Below are 22,369 nucleotides of genomic sequence, written 5' to 3'. Positions count from 1 at the left end.
ATCTGGGGTAGGATCTGAACTCTTCAGATCTGGGTTAGACTAGGTGCCCTCTGAGGCCCTGTCCAACTCTGAGATTCTGGGGCCATGCCAGACCAAGTACCATGCAGTAAGATCGAGAGGAAGGAGCCTGGCTCTGGGCTCAGAGAAGCCTGTTTCAGATCTCAGCTCCGCTTACTTCTTAGGTCGCGTAGGCAGCTAACTTCTTTCCTTTTGCTTACCTATAAAATGAAGAGGTTGTATTTGATGACTAAGGCTTCTCCCAGCTCAAGATTCTATGATATAACTTTTTATCCAAATCACTTGGATTAATTCAATCAATCACTCAATAAGCATTTATTAAACACCTGCTATGTGCCACATGCTGTGCTAAGACTGAGTGAGGATGACCGGGGAGGCATCTGTTGGAGGAGACAGGATGGAACGGGATCACTTGTATAGGTAGAGGAGTTAGCCTGGGTAAGGAGTAGGCCCACTTCTTTGTGTGAAACAGGAGTGAAGGAGGAGATTGTGGCAGAGGCATCCAAACGGTGGGAGATGAGGAAGAGGGGAGAAGAGATGACTCCTAGAAAAGAGTATCCCCAGCCTCAGACTCGGAGCTCAGCAATGCTGTTGGCTTGTCTAATTTTACTTCTCATTCTTCTGTTTTGATTCGAGTTTGTCTGTTTCATGGGGAAACAGTGGCAGAATTTCCATCCTTTTCTCCGCCAATCACGATCTAGTGCCACTGAAAAGTCACGTCCATGTCTCCACAGTATGTATTTAAACTGCCTCCTCAGTTCTCTGTCCTCATGCGAGGTGATTTGGGGGTGTGGAAGAGCTGAATATCTAGAGAGGTTGCTGTCCCTTCCCCACCCAGAGGATTCCCCATCTGCCCTCCTTCCCTTCATTTCAGCAAGCAAGACTGGCACATGGGCTGAGATCCAAACCATGCATTGTGTGTCTCAACAGCCAATCTGGCTTTCTTTTCCTGGCTGTGTCTTGGAAGCAGAGCTGCCGGACACTACCCATGTACCATTCCCTGAAATTGATCTTTGTATCTTTCAGGGAATTTGCCCGGTCTTTTGAGGGGTTGCTTGGTTTCCTACCCAGCCCCACCTCCCCCACGCAAAGAACAAATGGGGTTTTGTTAGAGTTTTGATATTTTCTCCTTCTGTGTCAATGGCAGTGTTTACTTTTTTATTTGTGTGCCCACTTTGTGTCAGGATTAAATATTTGGTGCATTTCATTGCATTTCCCCTCAGAAATCACCACACTTGGAGATGGGCTTTGCTCAGCGACTAGATTTAACCATAATGGATAAAGGACCTTTTAGTAGCCCTTTCTTGGAGAACAACTGAGAGGAATAAATTGTAAATCAAATCTCAGTTTCTTCATTCAGCTAAACTCAATTCAATAGGCATCTGCTTTGTTTAAGGCCTACTGCTTGGGATACATAGTCAAAAATGGTGAAATCCCCAGTACCATGAAGCTTCCATTCTACTGGGTGTGAAAACACAGACTCAGTTAAATACTATTGGGCAGAGAGAGAGAGAGGACATTAATGATGTGGTGAGGAGTGGGAGAGAAGCAGGGAAGCTTTCCCAGAAGACATGGTACCTGAGCTGAGATTTGAGAGAACTGAAGGATTATGAAAGGGAGGGAGGAGAAGAGAGTGCTTTCTCAGCATGGGGGGTTGCACCGTGCGGGGGGCGGAGGGGTTCCTGCCATGTTAAGTCCAAGGAATGGCTGGTGTTCCATCTTGGCTCCACCACCAAGGATACAAGAGGGAATAACTTGAAATAAAGCTGGAAAGGTAAGACAGCCAGATTCGGAAGTCTCTAAATGACAACCTGAGGAGTTCAGAGTTTATCCTAGAAGCAGCAGGCAGGCACTGAATCTTTTCGGGCAGAAGAATGGAACAGTCAGATGTGTGCTTTAGAAAACTCTCCGGTCCCTTCTCCTTTTAAATTCTAATACCACCCTCCTTCCATACAGCCTCTTCTCTAAGTCTTATTTCTGTTACTCCTCCACCAGTTTCTGCCCTTAAGCCTCCATATAAATTTGTGGAATATGAAGAATGAGAAGACTTTGGGGATGGAAACTCCATGGGATTTTAAGACATGTAGTTAGATGCTAATAAAAAATAATTGGGATCATCCACCTTCTTAAGGGCGTGTAGAGCTGAAAGGGAGAGAATGAGAGTCATGGGGAGGAAGTCAGCATTGTGAAGATGACCTTTCCAAGTGTCTCTTTCTGTTGTGAAATTCCGATCTGATGCATTGTGGGCTTTTTGGCCCTGAACAGCTCCAGTCATCCCAGTCTGTTTCCATGAATTCCCATTTCATGGGTAATTCATGGGGTTTGTGTATTTCTTATCCTAAATCATCCCATCTGGGAAGCAGCTGCTCTCATGTACAATGGCAGTGGCTGCCCACCAGTGGCCTGGGTGTGGTTGTAGGACACCTTGGGGCTCTGACTACGATGACACACACCAGAGACTGTCAAATAATTATAGAGATTCTCTCTTAGATCTCTTCAGGGATGGGAATGCCAGGACAGGGTTGCCCATACACCACATCAGGGAGCAATTGTCTGTGTGCCTTAGCCCCATGGGCATCCTGGCACCATTCATCTCTCATCACCCAGCCTGCTAGCTATGCCAGTTTCCTCTTTCCAAACAAAAATAATAGAACCCCTGATTTTTGTACTGATTCATTACTTACAAACTGCTTTCCTTAAAGTCCCCTCTGAAGTAACTAATGTACAGATAATTTTGTAGAAGAACATTCTGAGGCTTAGAGAGCTGAGTCACATGCCACGTGCATGGCCGAGTCAGGATCGAAGCCCCCCGGAGCCTGCAGGCCCCTCTGGTTACCTTGAATTAGAGGGAAGGAGAGACACTTAGGAGGGTCCTTGAGCCTTTATCTTAATGGGAGTTACGAAGATTTGAATGGAAAATTGTTTTGCTGTTTGTTCGTTTGGCATCTTACAGAAATGGAGCAGCGTGAGCAATCCATTGTTCCTTCCCTTGATCCCGCCTCAGTCGCAGGGCTTCACTGCCGTTGTCCTTACCTATGACCGAGTGGAGAGCCTCTTCAGGGTCATCACTGAGGTATCCAAGGTGCCCAGCCTCTCCAAGCTGCTGGTCGTCTGGAACAACCAGAATAAGAACCCTCCAGAAGGTAAGCAAAGGAGGAGCCCTGGTGGTGATGGGGCCTCGTTTGGGCTCCTGCCTCTGTGACAGGAGCGATGCTAGAGATAGCTAGCTCCCTCTTAGAGATGAGGAGTCTGGGGCTTGGAGCTGCAGCGCCTTGGCCAAGGCGCCGTGCCGGGTGTGCCTGCAGAGGCAGGCCTGAGACAACCTCCTCCACCTCGTGGGCACTTCATTCCCTTTGGCGGCATTCATGGGGTTAAAAGGAAGGAAACTTCGAGGTCACCTAGTGCTAGGCTGCTGTTTGACAAATGAGGAAACGGAGACCCGGAGAGGGGAAGTTCACACGGGGTAATAATTGGCAAGACCGGAATTTAGACCCAGAGCCCCGTCTGTCTGACTCAACCTGCGGCCCCTCACCCAGCCTTGTGATAACTGTGGAAGAGGCAGAATGAGACCCGTGCACACTGCACCAAAGGGACCCTGGGTCCGCTGCTCACAGACCCTCGAGGGCTGTTTCAGTCACAGCGTGAGCCTGGCATAGGCTGTGGCCCAGATTTGAGAAGACTGAGGAATCACTGGGGATCAAAGCCTCCCAACCTGAGGAAAACAGAGCCCAGCTCCCTTCAGCAATCTCAGATGATTTGTTTACACAAAAACTCAACTTAAAAGGCATCAGTTCTCTCCTTCCTTATCTCTGCCCTGATACTGTGCTGGCTTTCCAAAAGAAGATGCCCTTGCCTCTGGCTGGGAAGGTCAGCAGTGCATGCCCCTCATAGCCTTTGGCTTAGCACCCCAAAGGGAGCCCTGGTCACAGCCTCTCATTGGCCGCCCTTAAGCACTTTGTCACTCCTGTCCCCCCAGCCTGCCTCTATTTGTTTATTTTTAACGCACTGGCCACTCCTATAATCTCCTCACTGGCAGCCAGGGATGAAGACTTTTTGATTAATTGGATTTGTTTTTAATTCAGACCCATAGCGTACTTTCCACCTGCATTGAGTTTCTCATTCAGTCTGTCTATCCCAGGTCCTAATCCCAGGGACTTCAAAGCCCTCGCTATTTATAGCCTATTAAAGCCAGGAAGTTTCTGATGGATTAGAGCAAGGAATGAGTTTGAAGTTGGTGTAATGTGCCTCACTGTCACTGATAAGGCCTGGTTTATGGCCTGGCCCTGGTGTCTGCACTTTATAGCTGCTCTTCTAATTGGGCTTTGGGACGCTGGGATCTCAAGGCCTGGACGCTGCCTGGAGGACATGCCTGGTCTAGACTGGCGGCTGGCTCTAGGACGCTGGATGAGAACCTTCGGTTCATCCTAGTACTTGTGCCCCTTGATGGACCAGTGACGTTTTATCCATTGGGACAAATGGAAGGCCTTCGAGGCCTCCTGACTAAGGGTGTTTGGTTTGTGCCCCTCATTTAGTGTCCTCGGGACATTAATACTCAGGCTTTCTATCAGTTATGCATCATTTCTGCTACAGTCACAGAGTCCTAGAATGTGAGGATTAAAAGGGGCCTCCAAAGATGCCCAAGAAGGACTTAGTTAGTTTTCCCTCAAAACCTTGGAGGAGGGCACATCCGCTCCCCCCTTCTCCGCTTGTCACACATTCTTCTTTGCTTCGTGGCTAAATTGAACTTTTTGCAACTTGCACCCTTTGAGAAAAGCCCAAGTCTAAGGACCCCAGGCTAAGAACACCTTCTCTGGAGTAAGAGAAAGGCGATGATTGATCATTTATCATTCACAGAAAATTGAATGTGCCAGCCCTCCGAGCCACTTTAGATTTTGTCTTCCCTGGGCTATATAGCCCCACTTCCTTCACCTGATCTTCCTATGTGGTTAGCCCATTTATATCCAATTTGTCTTTCTAATTGTCTTTTAAATTACCCACAACTTTGATTCTTCAAGGAGCCTTATGTCCTTTGATTCATTAGCACACAAGGATCATGTTGATGTTCAAAAGATGAGCTTTTGTGTCCAAGATCACCTTGGGAACCCTCAAAGCTCTGTACTTCTGGTTCTCCAAGTGCAATCACAATGTTAACCCTCTTTTCCATCACATGCTAGAGGAGGTGGTTTGGGAGATGGCACCAACATAACAACTTTCCAAAGCTAATTTATTCAGGAACAGCCACATAACTGAACATCGTACAGACATTTTAGATTTACTCCAAGGAGCTGGCACTTCAGCCTATGTGACCAATACTGATCCTAACACAGCCCCTCAATAACTTAGGATATAGTCCTTGAGAACCGATGTGACCGGAAAGTCCATCCCTCTGTAGGTTACCTGGTGATGGGCACCAGTAAACTGAAGCAGGCTGGTCATTGGCCATTGCCCTCCCAGAGTCCGTGCTCTCCTGGCGTAGCCATCAGAAGCACCAGCCTGCTGTCGTATCCTAATGATGTGTGAGAGGCTGTCAAAGGAGGATTCTTGGTGCCTTTTGCTTTGAAAGCCTTAAAAACCTGGTCAAACATAAGACACTGAACTTGCCTCATGGGATATGCAGTAAAGTTGACAAAGCTTTTCCCTCACCACAGTCCCATGAGACGAGATAGGGCAGATAGTGATGTACCCATTTTACAAAGGAAGAAGCTGAGTCTCAAAAAAGTGAAATGACTTGACCATTGTTGAACAAAGAGTGTCAGATACTTTGAACAGTTGATGCCGTGAGCCCTCAGGTCCTTTGAATGACTTTTTGAATGACTTTTGAATGACGCTGCTTTCTTTGTGAATCTGGGAAGCAACAGTTTGAATCAGTGAAATGACTGATTGTTTTTCAAATAAAAGACCCCTCTTTTTGCTTAACGCTGAAGTACAGTTGAGCTTTCCTCCCCCCTAGAAATTGCCTTTTACTTCGGACTTTTCTAGGACTATGCTATTGATTCCATTTTTGTACTGGCATAACTGATGGCTCACTGTCTTCATTGCCTAACAGTAGGAGGGAAAAAAAAAGAGGAGTGAGGGAGAATAAGAAGAATCAAGTCAAACCAACAAGCACTAAGGATATGCTAGTTACTCTGCCATGTGCTCGAGATACACTCAAAGGCAAAAACACCGTTCCTGCCCCATCTAAGCTTACATTCTAGTGGGAGAGCCAACCTGCAAACAACCAGGTGGATAACAAGATGTAAGGAGTAGGTGGACGGCCCCTTGGAGCAGGTGGGATCTGAGTGTAGTCTTGAAGGAAGCCCTAGAATTGAGGGGGCAGAGCATTCCACTCAGCAGGGCATGGCACAGATACAGATGGAGAAACGCCGATAGAATGTGTAGAGGAAAGGAGAGGAGAGGAAGGCCAGACAGGGGCCAGAGGATGAAGAGTTTTAGGTGCCAAACAAAAGAGTGTCTACATGAGCCCGCTGGAGCTCACCGAGCAGGGCTTTGGTGGGGTCAGGCCTTCACTTTGGAAAAACCCCTTTGGCAGCTGAGTAGAAGAGGAATGAAGTAGGAGGAGATCAGAGGCAGGAAAACTGTCTAGGTTATTGCAGTGGTGCAGGTAAGAGCTGATTAGGGCCTTTCCGACGGCGGTATCTGTGCGAGACGTGCTGTGAAGGTAGAAATGATGAGGCTTGGGAGAGGGAGAGTATTCAAGCCCAGATTTGGAGTCAGTGGGCGGGTGGGAGTGCCCTCGATAGGACTAGGACATTGGGAAAGAGGGGAGGGCTTAGGACGAAAATTAGAGTTCTGTTTTGGACAAGTTGAGTTTGAAATGGCTGTGGGAGATCCAGTTTTACGTGCCTCAGAGGCAGTTGTTGATGTGGGATGGGAGCACAGCAGAGAGACTGGGGATAGACAGAGATCTGGGAGTCATTTGGAAAGAAGTGATCCTTGAACCAATGGGAGCTGACGAGATCACCAAGTTAGATAGGTTAGAGGGAGAAGAGAAGAGGCCTGGGCAAGTGACGTGGATGAGGAGGAAGAGCCGGTAACATGTTACAATGAAGAGAAAACTGTATTGGGAGTTAGCCGCTGATGACCAGTCCTGTCTCTTTTAGCAAGTGATCTCACTTCTCTGCACCTCAGTTTCTTCATCTCCACAAGGATCCTAGGAACGGTTCATTGTCTTGGGCTAAATGAATACTCAGGGCTGGTCCCTTTTGCTCCCATCATGCCCAAGCTCTCACAGTTCTTCCTTTGACAGTACCTTGTTAACTGAGATGATATGACACTGTACCATAACCCTGAGTAAAGCTGACTACAGTGATGGGTTCAGAAATCAAATCCGCTCTAGTCCCTAAATCCTGACCCTAAATCTTTGAGAGGCTTGACTGTTTTAAAAAATCTTTTGAATTTGGAGTCAAGTGTGAGAGAACATTATGAAGAGGCTTTATCTGATAAGAGCCAAATTTTGACAATTTTAAAAATGGACCCATTTTTTTATGGTGGTTTTGGCCCTGGGGACATGGTTGTTTGGAAAGAACATGAACCATGTTTAATTTTCAGTAGAGTGTTTGTTCAGTTGGTAAATGTAGCCTAGTTCTGACTAGTCCCCATGCCTGCAAATACATGTGACTTAATGTAAAGCATTAGTAATTTTTAAAGCATCCAGGGCTTTGAAATCTTAGAGGCAAAAGTGATGTTTTTCACTTTCTCTGCATTTACTAAAATAAATATTGCGGTTAACATGTCTGCTGCTTGGAGTATTGGTGTAGGCAGAAATGTTTTTCCTCTATGTCTCTGACTCTGTCTCTGTCTCTTTATCCCCTTCCCTTCCTTCCCAGCCCATTCCTCTCCTTCCTCTAACTCAACCAAACACTTAAGTCAGAATTGCTAGTTTAAAGTTTAAGTAAATTCTTGGGATCAGCAATAGAAAATTCTGGCTTGCTTGCCTCATATTGGTTTTGAATTCTGTCAGAAGAAGAGGATGAGCACTGATTTCTCCTCTGCCCCTTCTTGCTTTTCAAGCTTAATGGATGTAGAGATCACTTGACTAGAACCCTAACCTCAGTAAGATAATCACTTGCATTGTACATATCTTACAACTTTGTAGTAGATCTTCTGTTTCAATTGATTTTTAATTTTGAGGTTGAGATAGCCTGGTCACATCTATCCCTCCTCACTGGTGACCATATCCAGCTGTGGTTATTTGAACACTTTGACAGGCAAGGTGGGTTTGGCTTTGGAAAGGCAGAATGGGAAATCCAGAGGAGGTGGCAAGAGATCATAGGACTTAGATCTGGAAGGGAAGAACTGGAGAAAGCATCCAGTCTAACCACCGATTTTACCAATGAGAAACCTGAGAGGACATGATTAGTCTAAAATCCCTTAAGTGATGAGCCAGAGATAGGATCTGAACCCAGGTCTTCTGACTCCACAGTCAGTGCTCTTTCTCATTCTCAAATGGCCATTGGCTTGCGTGAGAAAATAGGTTCATCTTCTGATACTGGCTCTGGTGTTCCGAGGTCCTGTCTCAGGATTCCAGCTGCCCAGGGTCACTTAGGATCTCCTAAAGTGGTTCAACATTTGTGAGGAAGTGAGTGAGTGTTGATTCTTGGGACCTGTGGTTGTGCTTGCGGTGATGGCAGACCCATCAGTCATCTCATATACTTTTTAGCACCTTTGCCAAGTTGGAAAAACATTTCCTTTGCTCACACATCTCTTGTGGCATCCCACATGGAGACAAGAGCTAGGCAATACACTTTAGTCTTTTTTCAATGGACACAAAAAGTCCTTTTTTCCTTCAGGCTGGGTTAAAAGCTGAGCCTGCGAGAGAGAGAGAGTGAGATGACTGATTCATCCTGCCCAACTGTTTGTTTTTCATAAAGTTAGCCAAGTGTTCAAAAAATACTTTCCTGGATATACTATGAATGGAAGGTGACATTTCTGTTTTGTTCCCAGCCCCCTCACAGGATGAGGCACAAGATATAAGGGGCCAGCCTCATTCCATTCAAGACACAAAGGAGAAAGAGAAAGAAAGACCTGGTGTGACCTAGGCCTGCCAACGGGATTGGAGACCCTCTCTCGGGAGCAGTTCCTAAGCTTTTCTGCCTACACTTTCTCATTTGTCAGTAAAGCCATGAACTCCTTGGGGGCATTGCCAGGATCTGTCTGTGAAGGCCAGTAAATGCTTCACTGAAGGGAAGTGTCTTCTCTACATTGATGGTTGTTTGCTTGTATGGAAAACCGTGGCTTGATTAGGCTAATGCTTGGAAAGCTGAGGCCTGGCCTAAGTGGAGTGGAGTACAGGAAACCAAACTACTTTTGGAAAGAACCTTGTGGGAGTAGCTTTGTCAACTTGTTCCCATTGTCAACTCATGCTCCCATTCCAGTTATGTGTGCCTCTTCTTCTCAGGTCCTTGTTGCTCTGCTTGGCTCCCCCCCCCCCCCCCATGCAGCAAGCTTCTTTTGGGGGAAGAAGAAATGGGTGATGATGCTTTTCCTTTCAGGCCTGCTAACACTGTGCCTTGTTTCTCATCATGATGACCTTCCCCTCACCTGGAAGGAAAAGAAGGCAAGGATGGGAGCACGGCTTTGGCCCAGAGTCAGTGCCGGCCCTGAGCTTCTCATCCCCAGCAAGAGGATCCCGGGGCGCACAGATCTGTGCTCTGGCTCTACGGGATCCGACTGGGAGCAGGAAATCACACTGATTGAACTTCAGTAACAGCCAGGATTCAGTCCTCCTTGTTGAACTCAAGCTCCCTATTGTTCTCTTCAGTCTCTCTGGCTAACATCGTCCCATGAAAACCCCAAAGCCTTTCGGCATCTGAAGACACCACAGGATAGTGTGGACAGATTAGTTCTATTTCAACAGTGGACATCTTTGGATGTCCCCACCTGCGAATTATCTATAGTTTTAACATTCTACAAACTCCAGCAGGTTTGGAGGAATACATATATTTTACCAAAGTGGCCAGTATATATCTAACACTCCCTCCCCACTTTTTTTGTATGTGTATGGATGTGAGTGTGCATGTGTGTGCTGTGTATGTATGTGCTCCTTGCACGTGTGTGTGTTTGTGTGTGAGACAGATGGAAATGGGAGAAGGGACTGTTTGTTGCCCTGTACAGTTGACTGGTGCTACATGCTTTATTGTTTCATTAAAGTAAGCCTGCAGCTTTGGTGCTAACGAATTGATGGCCGGGGTTCTGTTTAAGTCAAAGGTGTCGTAAGAAGCAGAGGCAACTGAACAATCAAAGATGTCTGCTAAGTCAGATGCACACGTGGACTGATTTATATGCTTAGTCAGCTAATGTTTGGAAATGATAGGATCATGGAAACTAGAGATAGAAAAGGGTCTCAAACAATCTGCTGCAGAGGTTTTTAGCCTTCTGGCTTCATGGAACCCCGTGGCAGTCTGCTGGAGCCTGGGCACTCCTCAGAATTAACTTGTCTTTTTTTTAATCATTGAAAGAAATGCCAAATTTTAGCAGAGGTTAGTGAAAATCACGATGGAATTATTTTTTCCCATCTCAGTTTATGTCTTCTCTAAATTGTCTCTACAGAAGTGGGGGTCTCCAAATCAGACCTCTTTCTTCTCCCCGGTTAAGAAACCCTAATCCAGAATCCCATCTCCTGAGTTTAGAGATTAAGAAACCAAGACCTGTACTGTTCAGGTGACTTGCTCAAGGTCACACAGATAGACCAAAGGCTCCTGTTGCCTTCCCCTGTGGAAAAGTAGTTCAAGTAATGGGATTATAGAATTATAGGGTTTGGGAGTTGGATAGACCTTTGGGGTTCACCTGATCCCATCACTTTACAAGTGAGGAAACTGAAGGTAGAGAGGACAAGTGACTTGCCTATGGTGGCACAGTGAATTCATGGCAGAGTCAGGGCAAGAACCTGAGTCTAACATCTCCATGGTGAAGGCTCTTTTCTTTATTATGAGTAATTCAGGCACACAGACTCTTAGCTACTTAACCTGCTTTTTTTAAGTCTTTGCTCCATATCTTCTTTCCAGTCCCGCTCCCATGCTCTCAGTTAAGAGTTTGACCTCTCAGGTTTATCCAGGAAAAAGGAAATGTATACAGTAGCCATTTTTATTCATTCATTCATTCATTCATTCATTCATTCATTTATTTATTTATTTTAGTGAAGCAATTGGGGTTTAATGACTTACTTGCCCAGGGTCACACAGCTAGTAAGTGTTAAGTGTCTGAGGCCAGATTTGAACTCAGGTACTCCTGACTCCAGGGCCAGTGCTCTATCCACTGCGCCACCTAGCTGCCCCTACAGTAGCCATTTAAACAGAAGATGTGGAGCAGGCTTCTCCCTGAAGATCAGTCATCTTCCAATGATGCTCTCTGGGGATGCCACATACTCCAAGGCATTGAGGTTGGGCACCACTCAGAAGGCAGTGGTGAGGCTCCTGGTGAGTGTAAGCATTAGAGAGAGAGAGAGAGAGAGAGAGAGAGAGAGAGAGAGAGAGAGAGAGAGAGAGAGAGAGAGAGAGAGAGAGAAGCTCATTACCATCGTGACTTGTGTACAAGAAGTGGTGTGAAGAATGGTGTCAAATAAATGATCCAAAGAGAAGATGGGCTCATTGTGGGCAACCTGGTGGCTTCTTGAAATGCCCAGAGAATGTGAGGGAGGCACCTAGGACAGTGGTGGTTCTCCTCTTATGAACTGAGGAGAGAGCACCAAATGTACTGGAGCAGGAGAGGTGTGATCTTCATCTTTGGATCAAGTACACTGAGATGTGTTGACATATTAATGCTTTTTCTGGCTTCCCCAAAAGGCTTGCTCCAGACCTGGCTTATGTCACTTAAACAACTTTGTGCCCAAATTTTCCTGCCTAAAACCAATTGCCTTTGCTCCTCCCTTACCATCTTCTCAGATATCTTGTGAGGAAAAAACTTTTTGAAGATATCATTTTACCAAAAAGTCTTAATTTCATATTCTCATAAATTGAACATTTTTTATTTTTAAGGAAATTGAAGCTAAGTTGGTTCAAGTAATTGTTAATGTGGAAGGAAATAAAAGACTTGTTCTACTGTCATCAATCTTTAAAACTTAAATCAAGATGAATGTGGTGTTGTCTAGCAAATCCAGAATATTTTTTTAATTTAACATTTTATTTTTCCCAATTATATGTAAAAACAATTTAAACATTTTTTTAAATTTTGAGTTCCAAATTCTCTTCCTACTTCTTTTCCTCCTTCCCCTCCCCCCTCCTTGAGAAGGCAAGTAATTTTATATAGGTTATACATGGGCAGTCATGCAAAACATTTCCATATTAGTCATGTGAAAAAAACATACCTCCCCCCAAACCCCAAGAAAAATAAAGTTTAAAAAAATATGCTTCATTCTGCATTCAGACTCCATCAATTGTTTCTTTGGAGGTAGATAGCATTTTTCAAGTCCCTTGCAATTGTCTTAGATCATTGTATTACTGAGAATAGCCAAGTCTTTCACAGTTGATCATCATGCAGTATTGCTGTTACGGTGTACAGTGTTCTTCTGATTCTATTCATTTCAATTTGTATCAGATAGTGTAAGTCTCTCAAGATTTTTCTGAGAGCATCCTGCCCATCGTTTCTTATAACACAGTGGTATCTCATCATACTCATATGCCACAACTTGTTCAGCTCTTCCCCGATTGATAGGCATCTCAATTTCCAATTCTTTACCACTACAAAAAAAGCTGCTATAAATATTTTTGTACATATAGGTCCTTTTCTTTTTCTTTTCTTACCGCTTTGGGATACAGATCTAGTAGTGATATTGCTGGGTCAAAGAGTATGCTTGTATGTGTGTGTGTGTTTGGGCATAGATCCAAATTGTTCTCCAGAATGGTTGGATCAGTTCACAACGCCACCCGCAGTATGTTAGTGTCTCCATTTCCCCACATCCCCTCCAATATTTGTCATTTTCCTTTTCTGTCATATTAGCCAATCTGATAGGTGTGGGGTAGTACCTCAGAGTTTTAATTTGAGTTCTTCTAATCAGTAGTGATTTAGGACATTTTTTCATAAGATTATAGATAGCTTAGATTACTTTGTCTGAAACCTGCCTATTCATATTCTTTGACCATTTATCAATTGGGGAATGACTTATATTCTTATAAATTTGAATTCTCTATAAATTTGAGAAATGAGACCTTTATTAGAGAAATTTGCTGGAGAATTTTTTTCACAGTTATGATTTACTATTTTCCTATTTTCCCCATTTATCCTACTCTCTCCATCCTCAAAAGTGTTTTGCTTCTGACTACCACCTCCCCCAATCTATTCTCCCTTCTATCAGCCTCTCCCTGCCTTATCCCCTTTCCCTCCTACTTTCCTGTAGGACAAGATAGATTTCTATCCCCATCTGAGTATGTTATTTCTTCTTTGAGCCAATTTCAATGAGAGTTAAGTTCAAGCACCTCCCCCAACTACTCCATCTTCCCTTCTACTGTAAAAGCTCTTTCCTGTATCTTTTATATGAGATGATTTAGCTTGTTCTTCCTCTCCCTTCCTCCTTCTCCCAGTGTATCCCTCTTTTTTCACCCCTTAATTGTATTTTTTAGATATTTCATCATATTCAATTCACACTCTGTACACTCCTTCTAACTGTCCTAATAATGAGAAAGTTCTTAAGTGTTAGAAGTATCATCTTCCCAAGTCTTATTTTCCCCTATTGAAGTGTAAGCTCTTTGAAGGCAGGAGCTTTATAACTTCATTTTATATGCTCAGTGCTATACCTAGTGTTTTTCTCACAGTAGGTACATGATAAAGGTTTGCTTTTTTGCATATTAAAAATCTTTTTATTAAAAAAAAGCGGGGCAGCTAGGTGGCTCAGTGGATTAAGCACCGGCCCTGGATTCAGGAGGACCTGAGTTCAAATCTGGTCTCAGACACTTGACACTTACTAGCTGTGTGACCCTGGGCAAGTCACTTAACCCCCATTGCCCCGCAAAAAAAAAATATATATATATACATGTATATATATATGTATATGTGTATATATATGTATATGTGTGTATATATATGTGTATATATACATACATACATACATACATATATACATACATACATATATATATATATATATATATATATATATATATATATATATATATATATATATATATATATATATATATATAAATAAAAGCCAAACACCACTCCAGTGTTTTTGCCAAGAACACCCCAAATGGAGTCACAAAGAGTTGTACATGACTGAAACAACTGAACAAACAGTTGAAGTTTTGCCTCTGGAACTTCCTGGCTTGGTAACCCTGGGCAAGCCATGGAATGTCTTAATTCCCCAAGGTAACTCTCCAAAACTCTTAAATTTCAGAAGAAGTACCAATCTGCTCTGATAGAAGAGATTCTTCAGTGGGAGCTCCCTATACCTAGGAAGTCATAGATATGTATAAAGGTTTGCTTTTTAATGTACAAACAAGATACATATAATCCTCCTAAAACTTGCTTTACAATCGAAATAGCTCATTTCTCTTCCACTTTAATATTTATCAAATTCTTCCTTCACATTAGTGCCTTCAGGTTTGTAGCACAAGTATTAGCACCCCTATGTTACTCATGAAGGGTTTGAGGTTCAGAGAAAGAAGGCAGCTTGCCCAGGATCCCACAGGTTAGTAAGTGTGGGAGGACAGAATTTAGCCCTGCTTGTCTGCCCCCAGGCCAGTGCTTTCTCTTGGACCTCTTGGCCTTTAGGATAAGCTCATTTTGCCGGGTTTATCCCTCACTACCATTCCCTTCCCCCATTTGGACACAAATCACAAATAACAATGACGTACAAATATGAAAATATATTTGTGTTGAAATAAAACGAGTACCTACTCTCTCCTGTTTGGTGTTTTTCTTCTCAGATTCTCTGTGGCCCAAGATCCGGGTTCCTTTGAAAGTTGTGAGAACAGCTGAAAACAAACTGAGTAACCGGTTTTTCCCGTATGATGAGATTGAAACAGAGGCAGTGCTTGCTATTGATGATGATATCATCATGCTAACTGCTGATGAGCTGCAGTTTGGTTATGAGGTGAGTCAGACACGTTCATCCATCCATCCACACATATACAGGCCTACATACATACACGTAGATATATACATACACATATATAGGAATAGGTATATGCTTTTGTCTTTTTTTTTAAGGAGTGGTTGCTGTTCAGCCATGTGTTAAATTTAGGAAATATAAATTCTCTCCTCTGGAGTTAGGGTTTCTTACCCCTTCAGGAAGATTCAGATAAATAGCTATCAATAAGAACATGTGAAGGGTTTTTCCCTGAAGACTTTGAGGGAAAACCTTAGAATTTTAGTTCTTCTGAAAACACTCAAGGAAAGAGAATTCTATCAAATATCCCCAAAGGAACCTCCTAAGTATTTAACAAATACATAGATGTTGCTGCATTAAACGCCCCCCCCCCCAACTAATGCAGCCTAACAGTACCCTAACAGTAAAGCCATCATTATGAGGAGCACCAGACAATGAGGACCAAAAAAAAAAGCAGACAGATGGTGGATGGCTTTCTCCCTGATTTCCAAGTGGAAGGGCGGGCAGCCCTGCCTTCAGGGAGAGACCTTGTCTGTGTCACCATTCAATTGGAGGTGATGGATTAGACCAGGTTCAGGGGTTAAGTATCGAGAGCAGCAAAGGTCTCCCCAGGGGAAAGTGCTGGGCCCTGGCTGAGTAAAAAGCAATAGGGATTGATGAGCCCTGTCAGGGAGGAAGTATATGAAATGCATGATGGAGACAGGCCTAGCCCAGTGACTGCAGTGGTAATGATGGTATCAAATCTAAGGAAAACAGAGAGTCCAAATCAATTAGCCGCAGCTAGACACAGGGGAAAGTGGCAAAACATATTCCCATAATTCAGCCCCTTTGGAGAGAGGCAACTGCCTTCAGTTGGGGTCAGAATTGACCGAAGGAACTTTGATGAAGCGGATCCAGGCTTGTGAATTCCACCAGATTTTATTTAAAGACCTTTGTAGGAAGGGTTGTGTTTGTATGGATTTGTTTTTTAGGAGAACACATTTGAGAGACTACAGTGGAAAGAGCACTGGCTGGAGAGCATCGGGCCTTCTCTGGCCAAGGCAGTTTTCTATCTCCAGGCATCGATTCTATTCATTGAATAAGGATACTGAACTTGTTCATTTGCAAGTTTCCTTCTAGTTCTACAGTTTTAGGAGATCAAAGAGCCTGTCTTCTCTGATGTTAACAACTCAGTTTCATAGCATTGGGTGAATGGAAGAGAAACTGTTGTGGAACTGACAAAGAGTGTCCAGACCACCACATTAATGCTTCCGTTATCAGAGGACCTGGGGGAGGGACTGTCATTTCAGTGGTAGACGCTGCTCTCATGTGATGAAACGCCTTCCACCAGTTCAGGCAGACACCCTCTCTGCCACTTACTGTTAGAGGGAATTACCTAATACAGAGCTTCTTAAACTTTGTCCACTGGTGACCCCTTTTAGCCTGAGAAATTTGTACTTGACCCCAGGTATATAAGTATATAAAAGAGGTGTGCATAACCTTTTACTGTTGCCAATTTTTTGTGACCCCCACATTCAGTTGTGTGACACCATATGGGGAACCCACAGTGTAAGAAGCCAGGACCTGGAGAGTTCAAATAATTTGCCCAGGGTCACACAGCCAGGATTTGTCAGGGGCAGGACATGAACCCATGGCTTCTCAACCTCTCAGCCAACTTCATCACGCCCTAATGTTGTGTCTCACCTAACACTGGTTTTAGAGGAAGAGTTGAGAAACCAAGTGAAAAATTTTATCCCCTGTTTTCTCAGATTTCTTTTTTAATCATTTGAGATAACTTTGATACTATATCCAAGGAGAACTTCTCATAAATTGTTATCTCATCAGCATCCCCATAACTCTTAAGGCATATGCTTCTCCAGCCAAGTCATAACAAGGAGAACAGTTTCTTCTGATGGTTCATTGTGTCATTACTACTGATTCAGATCTTCTATGGGAGTTTCCTTTACAACTGAAAGAAAAGGTAATGTCAGACAATGGCCTTTAAGTTACTTCCTTGCATAGTGGCTCATATTTCTTTCTTTGAGAGGATAAACTACTTTTCCAGGATCAGAGGTGCCTAGAGGTAAAGGAAGGCATTAAATGTTGAATTGTTTCATGTTTAGGCTGGAGAAGAGAAGGCTAGGGATGGGGGAAGGGGAGGAAAGGATGGCTGTCTCCAGATATTTGTAGAAGACAGATTTGAATTGTTGAGCTTGGCTTTAGAGAGTAACCTGGAACAATGAGCAGAAGGTACAGGAAAGTAGTTAATGTTAAGGGTACTACTATTAGCTGAGCCTTCCAGGCCTTTCAACTCCTCCCTGTCACTCAACCTCACTCTCTATTCCTTTCCTTTCCATTCATCTGCCACCTCCCTAGTTCAGGCCCTCCTTGCTTCTCCCCTGGACTATACAATAGCCTTCTAAATGGGATACTTGCCTACACATAGTCTTTTGTACTCTAACCCATCCTCTGCTCAGTTGCCAAAGTGACTTGTAAATCATGGGCCTGATTGTGAAACCCCCTGCTCAGTGAGCCTAACCAAGATGGTGATAGGGAGCCACTGACGCTCATTGATCAGGGGCCCCTTTTCTACCTTTCCAGTAGTGCTGGTGCCCTCTCAGATTAGGTTACATTTTTTTGTCTTGTATTTACCTAAATAGTTACACATTATTTTCTCCATTAGAATATGAACTCCAGGAGGCCAGGAATTGTTTAATTCCTTATCTCCTCTGCTTAGAATCATGCCTGACACATAGTAATAGTAAGTTAAGAAATGCTTTCCAACTGACAAAAAAGAGTAAAGTTTCTTACCAGGTAGAGCCATCCCAGAATGGGCTGTTCTGCCTCTAGAGAGAAGCGTTCCCAGCCTAGAGATCTTCCATTGGAAGCTCATGGACAAATTCACCAAGGAGGCTCTCCGGAGAATCCCTGCTCAGGCTGGACATGAGGCATTGATGATGTAGGTCACCAGCTATCCTTGACTTTTCTTCTGGATTCTAAAAGGAAGAGAAACATTATCAACCAAGGAGAATCCATGCAGAAAACACACAAAACTTGGTGGGATTGAATTTGATTCTTTCCCTTCTTTCTACCATTATTTACATTTTTAAATTATTAGAGGACTTGACATGAAAACATCTCTAGAAGGAAGACAAAATACAGGATCACACAGCTATAAGTATGTGGCAAAATGGAAATGGGGAAGATTCTAAGACCTTTGTAAATATTTTCTAGCTGTAGTTTTAAACTGATTTTACCAATAGCTATGAGATTATGATTTGGTCATAATTTCAGTATTTTGTTACAAGTAATTCAGGAACAAAGTGATCAGTTTCTAAGAGCCCATACCCTTAGTGTTTGTTCTGATGTCTCTTTCGTGCTATGATGGACAGAGAATAAGTTGTTTGCATTGCCTGTCTTCACATTCCATCTTGAGTCACTGTTTAAAACAAGAAGCTATGTTTGGTATGTACAGAAGGCACAGATGGTGACGAATTTAGCATTCAGGAAAACTTGTGTAGAATGTGAAGAGAAAATGAGTTGGTTGTGTTCCCAACATCACACTTTTTTGGTGCCAACCTATGGAAGACAACAAAAGGAAATGAGGACTTCTGGGTCCTGTAACCAATAAGATGGAAGACTAGGCATTTTCTCCAGTTCCCAGTAACACTCAAAGTGCTCACAAGGAGGAATTCTGCACCAAAGACAGAGCAATCATAGCTCTTTCTAAGGACAAGCAACCCAGCAAAGTAACAGCTGTATCTGGTGTACTTTGGCAGGGTGTACAAACTGACCTGCATTTCTTACTTTGGGATCCATGAGGGAATTTCCCTCCTGTTCTAGACTCTGCTGGAGACCTCCACACTCCTTTCCCCTCCCCCCCCCCAGAATTCTGTTGCCACAAACTGAACGGTAGCTCTGCCTAAGCATTATTTATTTATTTGTTTGTTTGTTTGTTTATTTATTTATTTTTAGTGAGGCAATTGGGGTTAAGTGACTTGCCCAGGGTCACACAGCTAGTAAATGTTAAGTGTCTGAAGCTGTATTTGAACTCAGGTCCTCCTGACTCCAGGGCCGGTGCTCTATCCACGGCCGAAGCATTTAAGGTAGAGATGGTGGCAAGAGGAAGAGGGAACAATTATCAAGTTTTCTACTTTGTGGGTCAGCCTTAGTTTAGGGAATCCCAAGGCAACAGGAACTCTGCCCAAATGCTCACCTTGCCTTCCCCCCATCCTATGGAAAGTGTTGATGCTGATTCAGCCCTGTCAGAGCTAAACATTAGAGGGAACGGGGGCAGGGGACCAATGTGTGAAGATTCACAGGCACTGCAGAAGAGGGCCCTGAAATCCATTTGGAACTAGTCTTGTCTCCTCAAAAGCTCCTTCGGACAGGGACTAATGCTGGTGAGAAGTAAATTCTTCAGCATGAGAAGAAGCTGAGACAGCTTTGACATTTAGCATTGATGATAAAGTTACCATCAAGTGGGGAGGTCAGAAAGCAAGCAACAGGAGCAACTAGGTGGCACAGTGGATAAAGCACCAGCCCTGGATTCAGGAGAACCTGAGTTCAAATCTGGCCTCAGACACTTGACACTTACTAGCTGTGTGACCCTGGGCAAGTCACTTAACCCTCATTGCCCTACACAAAAACAAAAAACAAAATAAGAACGCGTGGTCTTTATACAAATAGAACAGGTCTTAAAGACAGGCCATATAGAAACAACTGAAGGATCATAGGCCTCCCAAAAGAACATAACAATAAAGAAAAAAGCTATAAAAGCCACAACGCAAGAAAAAAATACAAGAAAAATTGTCCGTTACTTCTGAACACAGAAAACAAAGTACTGATAGAAATACACAGATTGCCTCTTGAAAACAAAAATGGAAAGATAGGAATGGGCATTTCTTAAGTGATTACTATGCACCAGGCACTGTGCTAAGCACTTTACAAATATTATTTGCTGCAAACCACAAGAAACATAGTGATTAAATTGAACAGTTCCAATGACAAGCAACACATTCTTCAAGAAACTAGGAAAAGACCTTTAAATATGAAGGAAAGATTTTTGAATAACAGATTATCAGATACCAGAAACAAAAGATGAGAATGAAATAATGTGTTCCAAAAGTTGTGGGCCTCAAGCTGAACCCCTAAGTGACATATCCTGCAGACTTCAGTAATTCATCCATGTTCCATGATGGAGGTTCAATAAAAGAAAGGCATTTGAAGCATTTCTACAAAAAACAAACAAACAAAACCCAAACAGATTATTTGCTTTGCAAACTCCCTGGACAAGAGAAACATAAGAAAGATAAACAAATACAGCAACCAAGTAAAGCACAAGTAATGAAATTACCCCCTAGAAGGAAGGCAAAACAAACCAAAAACTAGAAAGAGAAAGATTCCTATGAGGTAAGAAGCAACATAACAGAGGGACAAATAAGAGATTTCTTTCTAAAAGTAGGTAGTGAGCTAAGGGCAAAAGAAGAACTTAACTAAAAGTGTGGAGGAGGAACAGGCTTCCAGGTGAATCAGTGTTTTTATAAGACTGCACTGCAGAATGGGAAGGCTCATAAAAGGTGAGAGGGGAGGAGATTGAGAGGAATATGTGATCTACCCTAAGCAAGTCAGTGGCACACAATGCAGGGAAAATGATTCCTTTAGGCTCTCAGGAAGAAAAGGAGCTATGGGAGAATGGACAGGGTTACAAAGGAAAGGTGGGAGAGGGTCACTAAGAAAAGAAGTGGGAGGAAAAGAGAAAGGGAATTTTACTTAACAGAGGAAAAAAAGTGAGAGAGAATTCTGTAACAAGATAAAGGCGGAAAACAAAAATGAATTAAGAAGTTAAGTACAATGGCAAAACTAGGCGAAAGGGTGGCAGATAAAAGGGCAAAGTGGCCATAGGGGGATAGGAAGAGAGATCCACAGTGGATGCTTGCCTTAAAGTAGATTAAACAAAAATAATGGGAGACAGAGTACTTTCTTTACAGAGAAAGAGTAGGAAGATCCTAATTCAGAAAAAGAAAAAAGTATTAGAGACAAACGGAGGATAATATAAACCTAATTCTCATAACTTTAAATGTGAATATATTCAACAGAGCAATCAAACAAAAGAGAGTGGCAGATTGGATAAGAAATAAAACCCTACAATCTGTTGCTTACAGAAATCACACTTTAAAAAGGAAATACATAAACAGAATAAAAATGAGCAGCTGGAACAAGATTTACTTTTGCAACACATGAATCCTTAAGAAGCAGGAGTTGCAGTCATGCTATCAGACAGAGCAGAAGCAGAAATTCACCGCACGGAAATAAACAAAGAAACTACATTATGCTAAAAGGAGCCATAGATTACAAACCCATATCAATATCAAACTTGGGTACTCCAAATGCTATAGCATCTAAATTCACAAAGAAAAAATGAACTGAATTACAAGAAGACATAATACAATAACAGCAGGAGACTTTGCTTGTCCCTTTCTCAGTTTGGGACACATGGAACAAATAGGTAAACAAGGGCAAAAATATAGAATTGAAAAAATGGTTGGAGAAAGTCTTAAAAGACTTAAATGACAGGGCAGCTAGGTGACGCAGTGGATAAAGCACCAGCTCTGGATTCAAGAGGACCTGAGTTCAAATCCAGCCTCAGACACTTGACACTAGCTGTGTGATCCTGGGCAAGTCACTTAACCCTCATTGCCCTGCCCAAAAAAACAAAAAAAAGACTTCAATGGGACTGCTAAAGAATGTACATATCTCTCAGCACCACATAGAACTTGTAAAAACATGGACTTTGTATTAGAATAGAGAGATATTACAAATAAATGTAAAAGGGCAGAAATAGTAAACATTGTTTATAGACCCTAGTTGAACAAAAATAGCAATCATTTGAAAGACTACAAGCAAAAAATCCAGACTTAACAATGAAAATCTAAATAATGAGCAGATCAGAAAACAAATCATAGAAATAATTAATAATTATGTAAAGGAAAATGATCATGATGAGTTAAATGTGAAAATTTCTGGAATGCAAGTAAATTGGTCTTCTTGGGGAAAGTCATATCACTAAAAACATATTAACAAAGTGAAACAGTGTTACTTTTCAAAACTCAGCCAATAAAAAATCCCCCCCCAAAAAAAACCCAACAACATAGAAAAGGATACACTGAAAATTAGAGAAGATGAAACTGGAAACCAAAAGGACCATAGAAGTGATAAAAACTAAAAGTTGATTCATTGAAAAGATGAAAAAAATGGATAAACCTTTAGCCAAGCTTATTTAAAAAAAACAAGGCAGAAAACAAAATAGCAAAAGATCAAGATGAAGTC

The 22,369-nt window shown here is 42.8% G+C and overlaps 1 protein-coding gene across 1 annotated transcript in view; it reads left to right on the top strand.

The window, feature by feature from the left end:
• Positions 1 to 22,369, top strand: part of EXT2 (exostosin glycosyltransferase 2) — a 169,843-nt gene that overhangs the window by 101,170 nt on the left and 46,304 nt on the right. The window contains exons 9-10 of the mRNA XM_043972175.1: positions 2,972 to 3,161; positions 14,880 to 15,046. Coding sequence (XP_043828110.1) covers positions 2,972 to 3,161; positions 14,880 to 15,046 — 357 coding nt within the window. The remainder of the gene's footprint in view (positions 1 to 2,971; positions 3,162 to 14,879; positions 15,047 to 22,369) is intronic.

This window comes from Dromiciops gliroides, chromosome 6, assembly GCF_019393635.1.
Source record: "Dromiciops gliroides isolate mDroGli1 chromosome 6, mDroGli1.pri, whole genome shotgun sequence".
NCBI classification, from domain to species: domain Eukaryota; kingdom Metazoa; phylum Chordata; class Mammalia; order Microbiotheria; family Microbiotheriidae; genus Dromiciops; species Dromiciops gliroides.
Note: the sequence above shows the minus strand (reverse complement) of the source record. Positions and strands in the feature narration are given on the sequence as shown.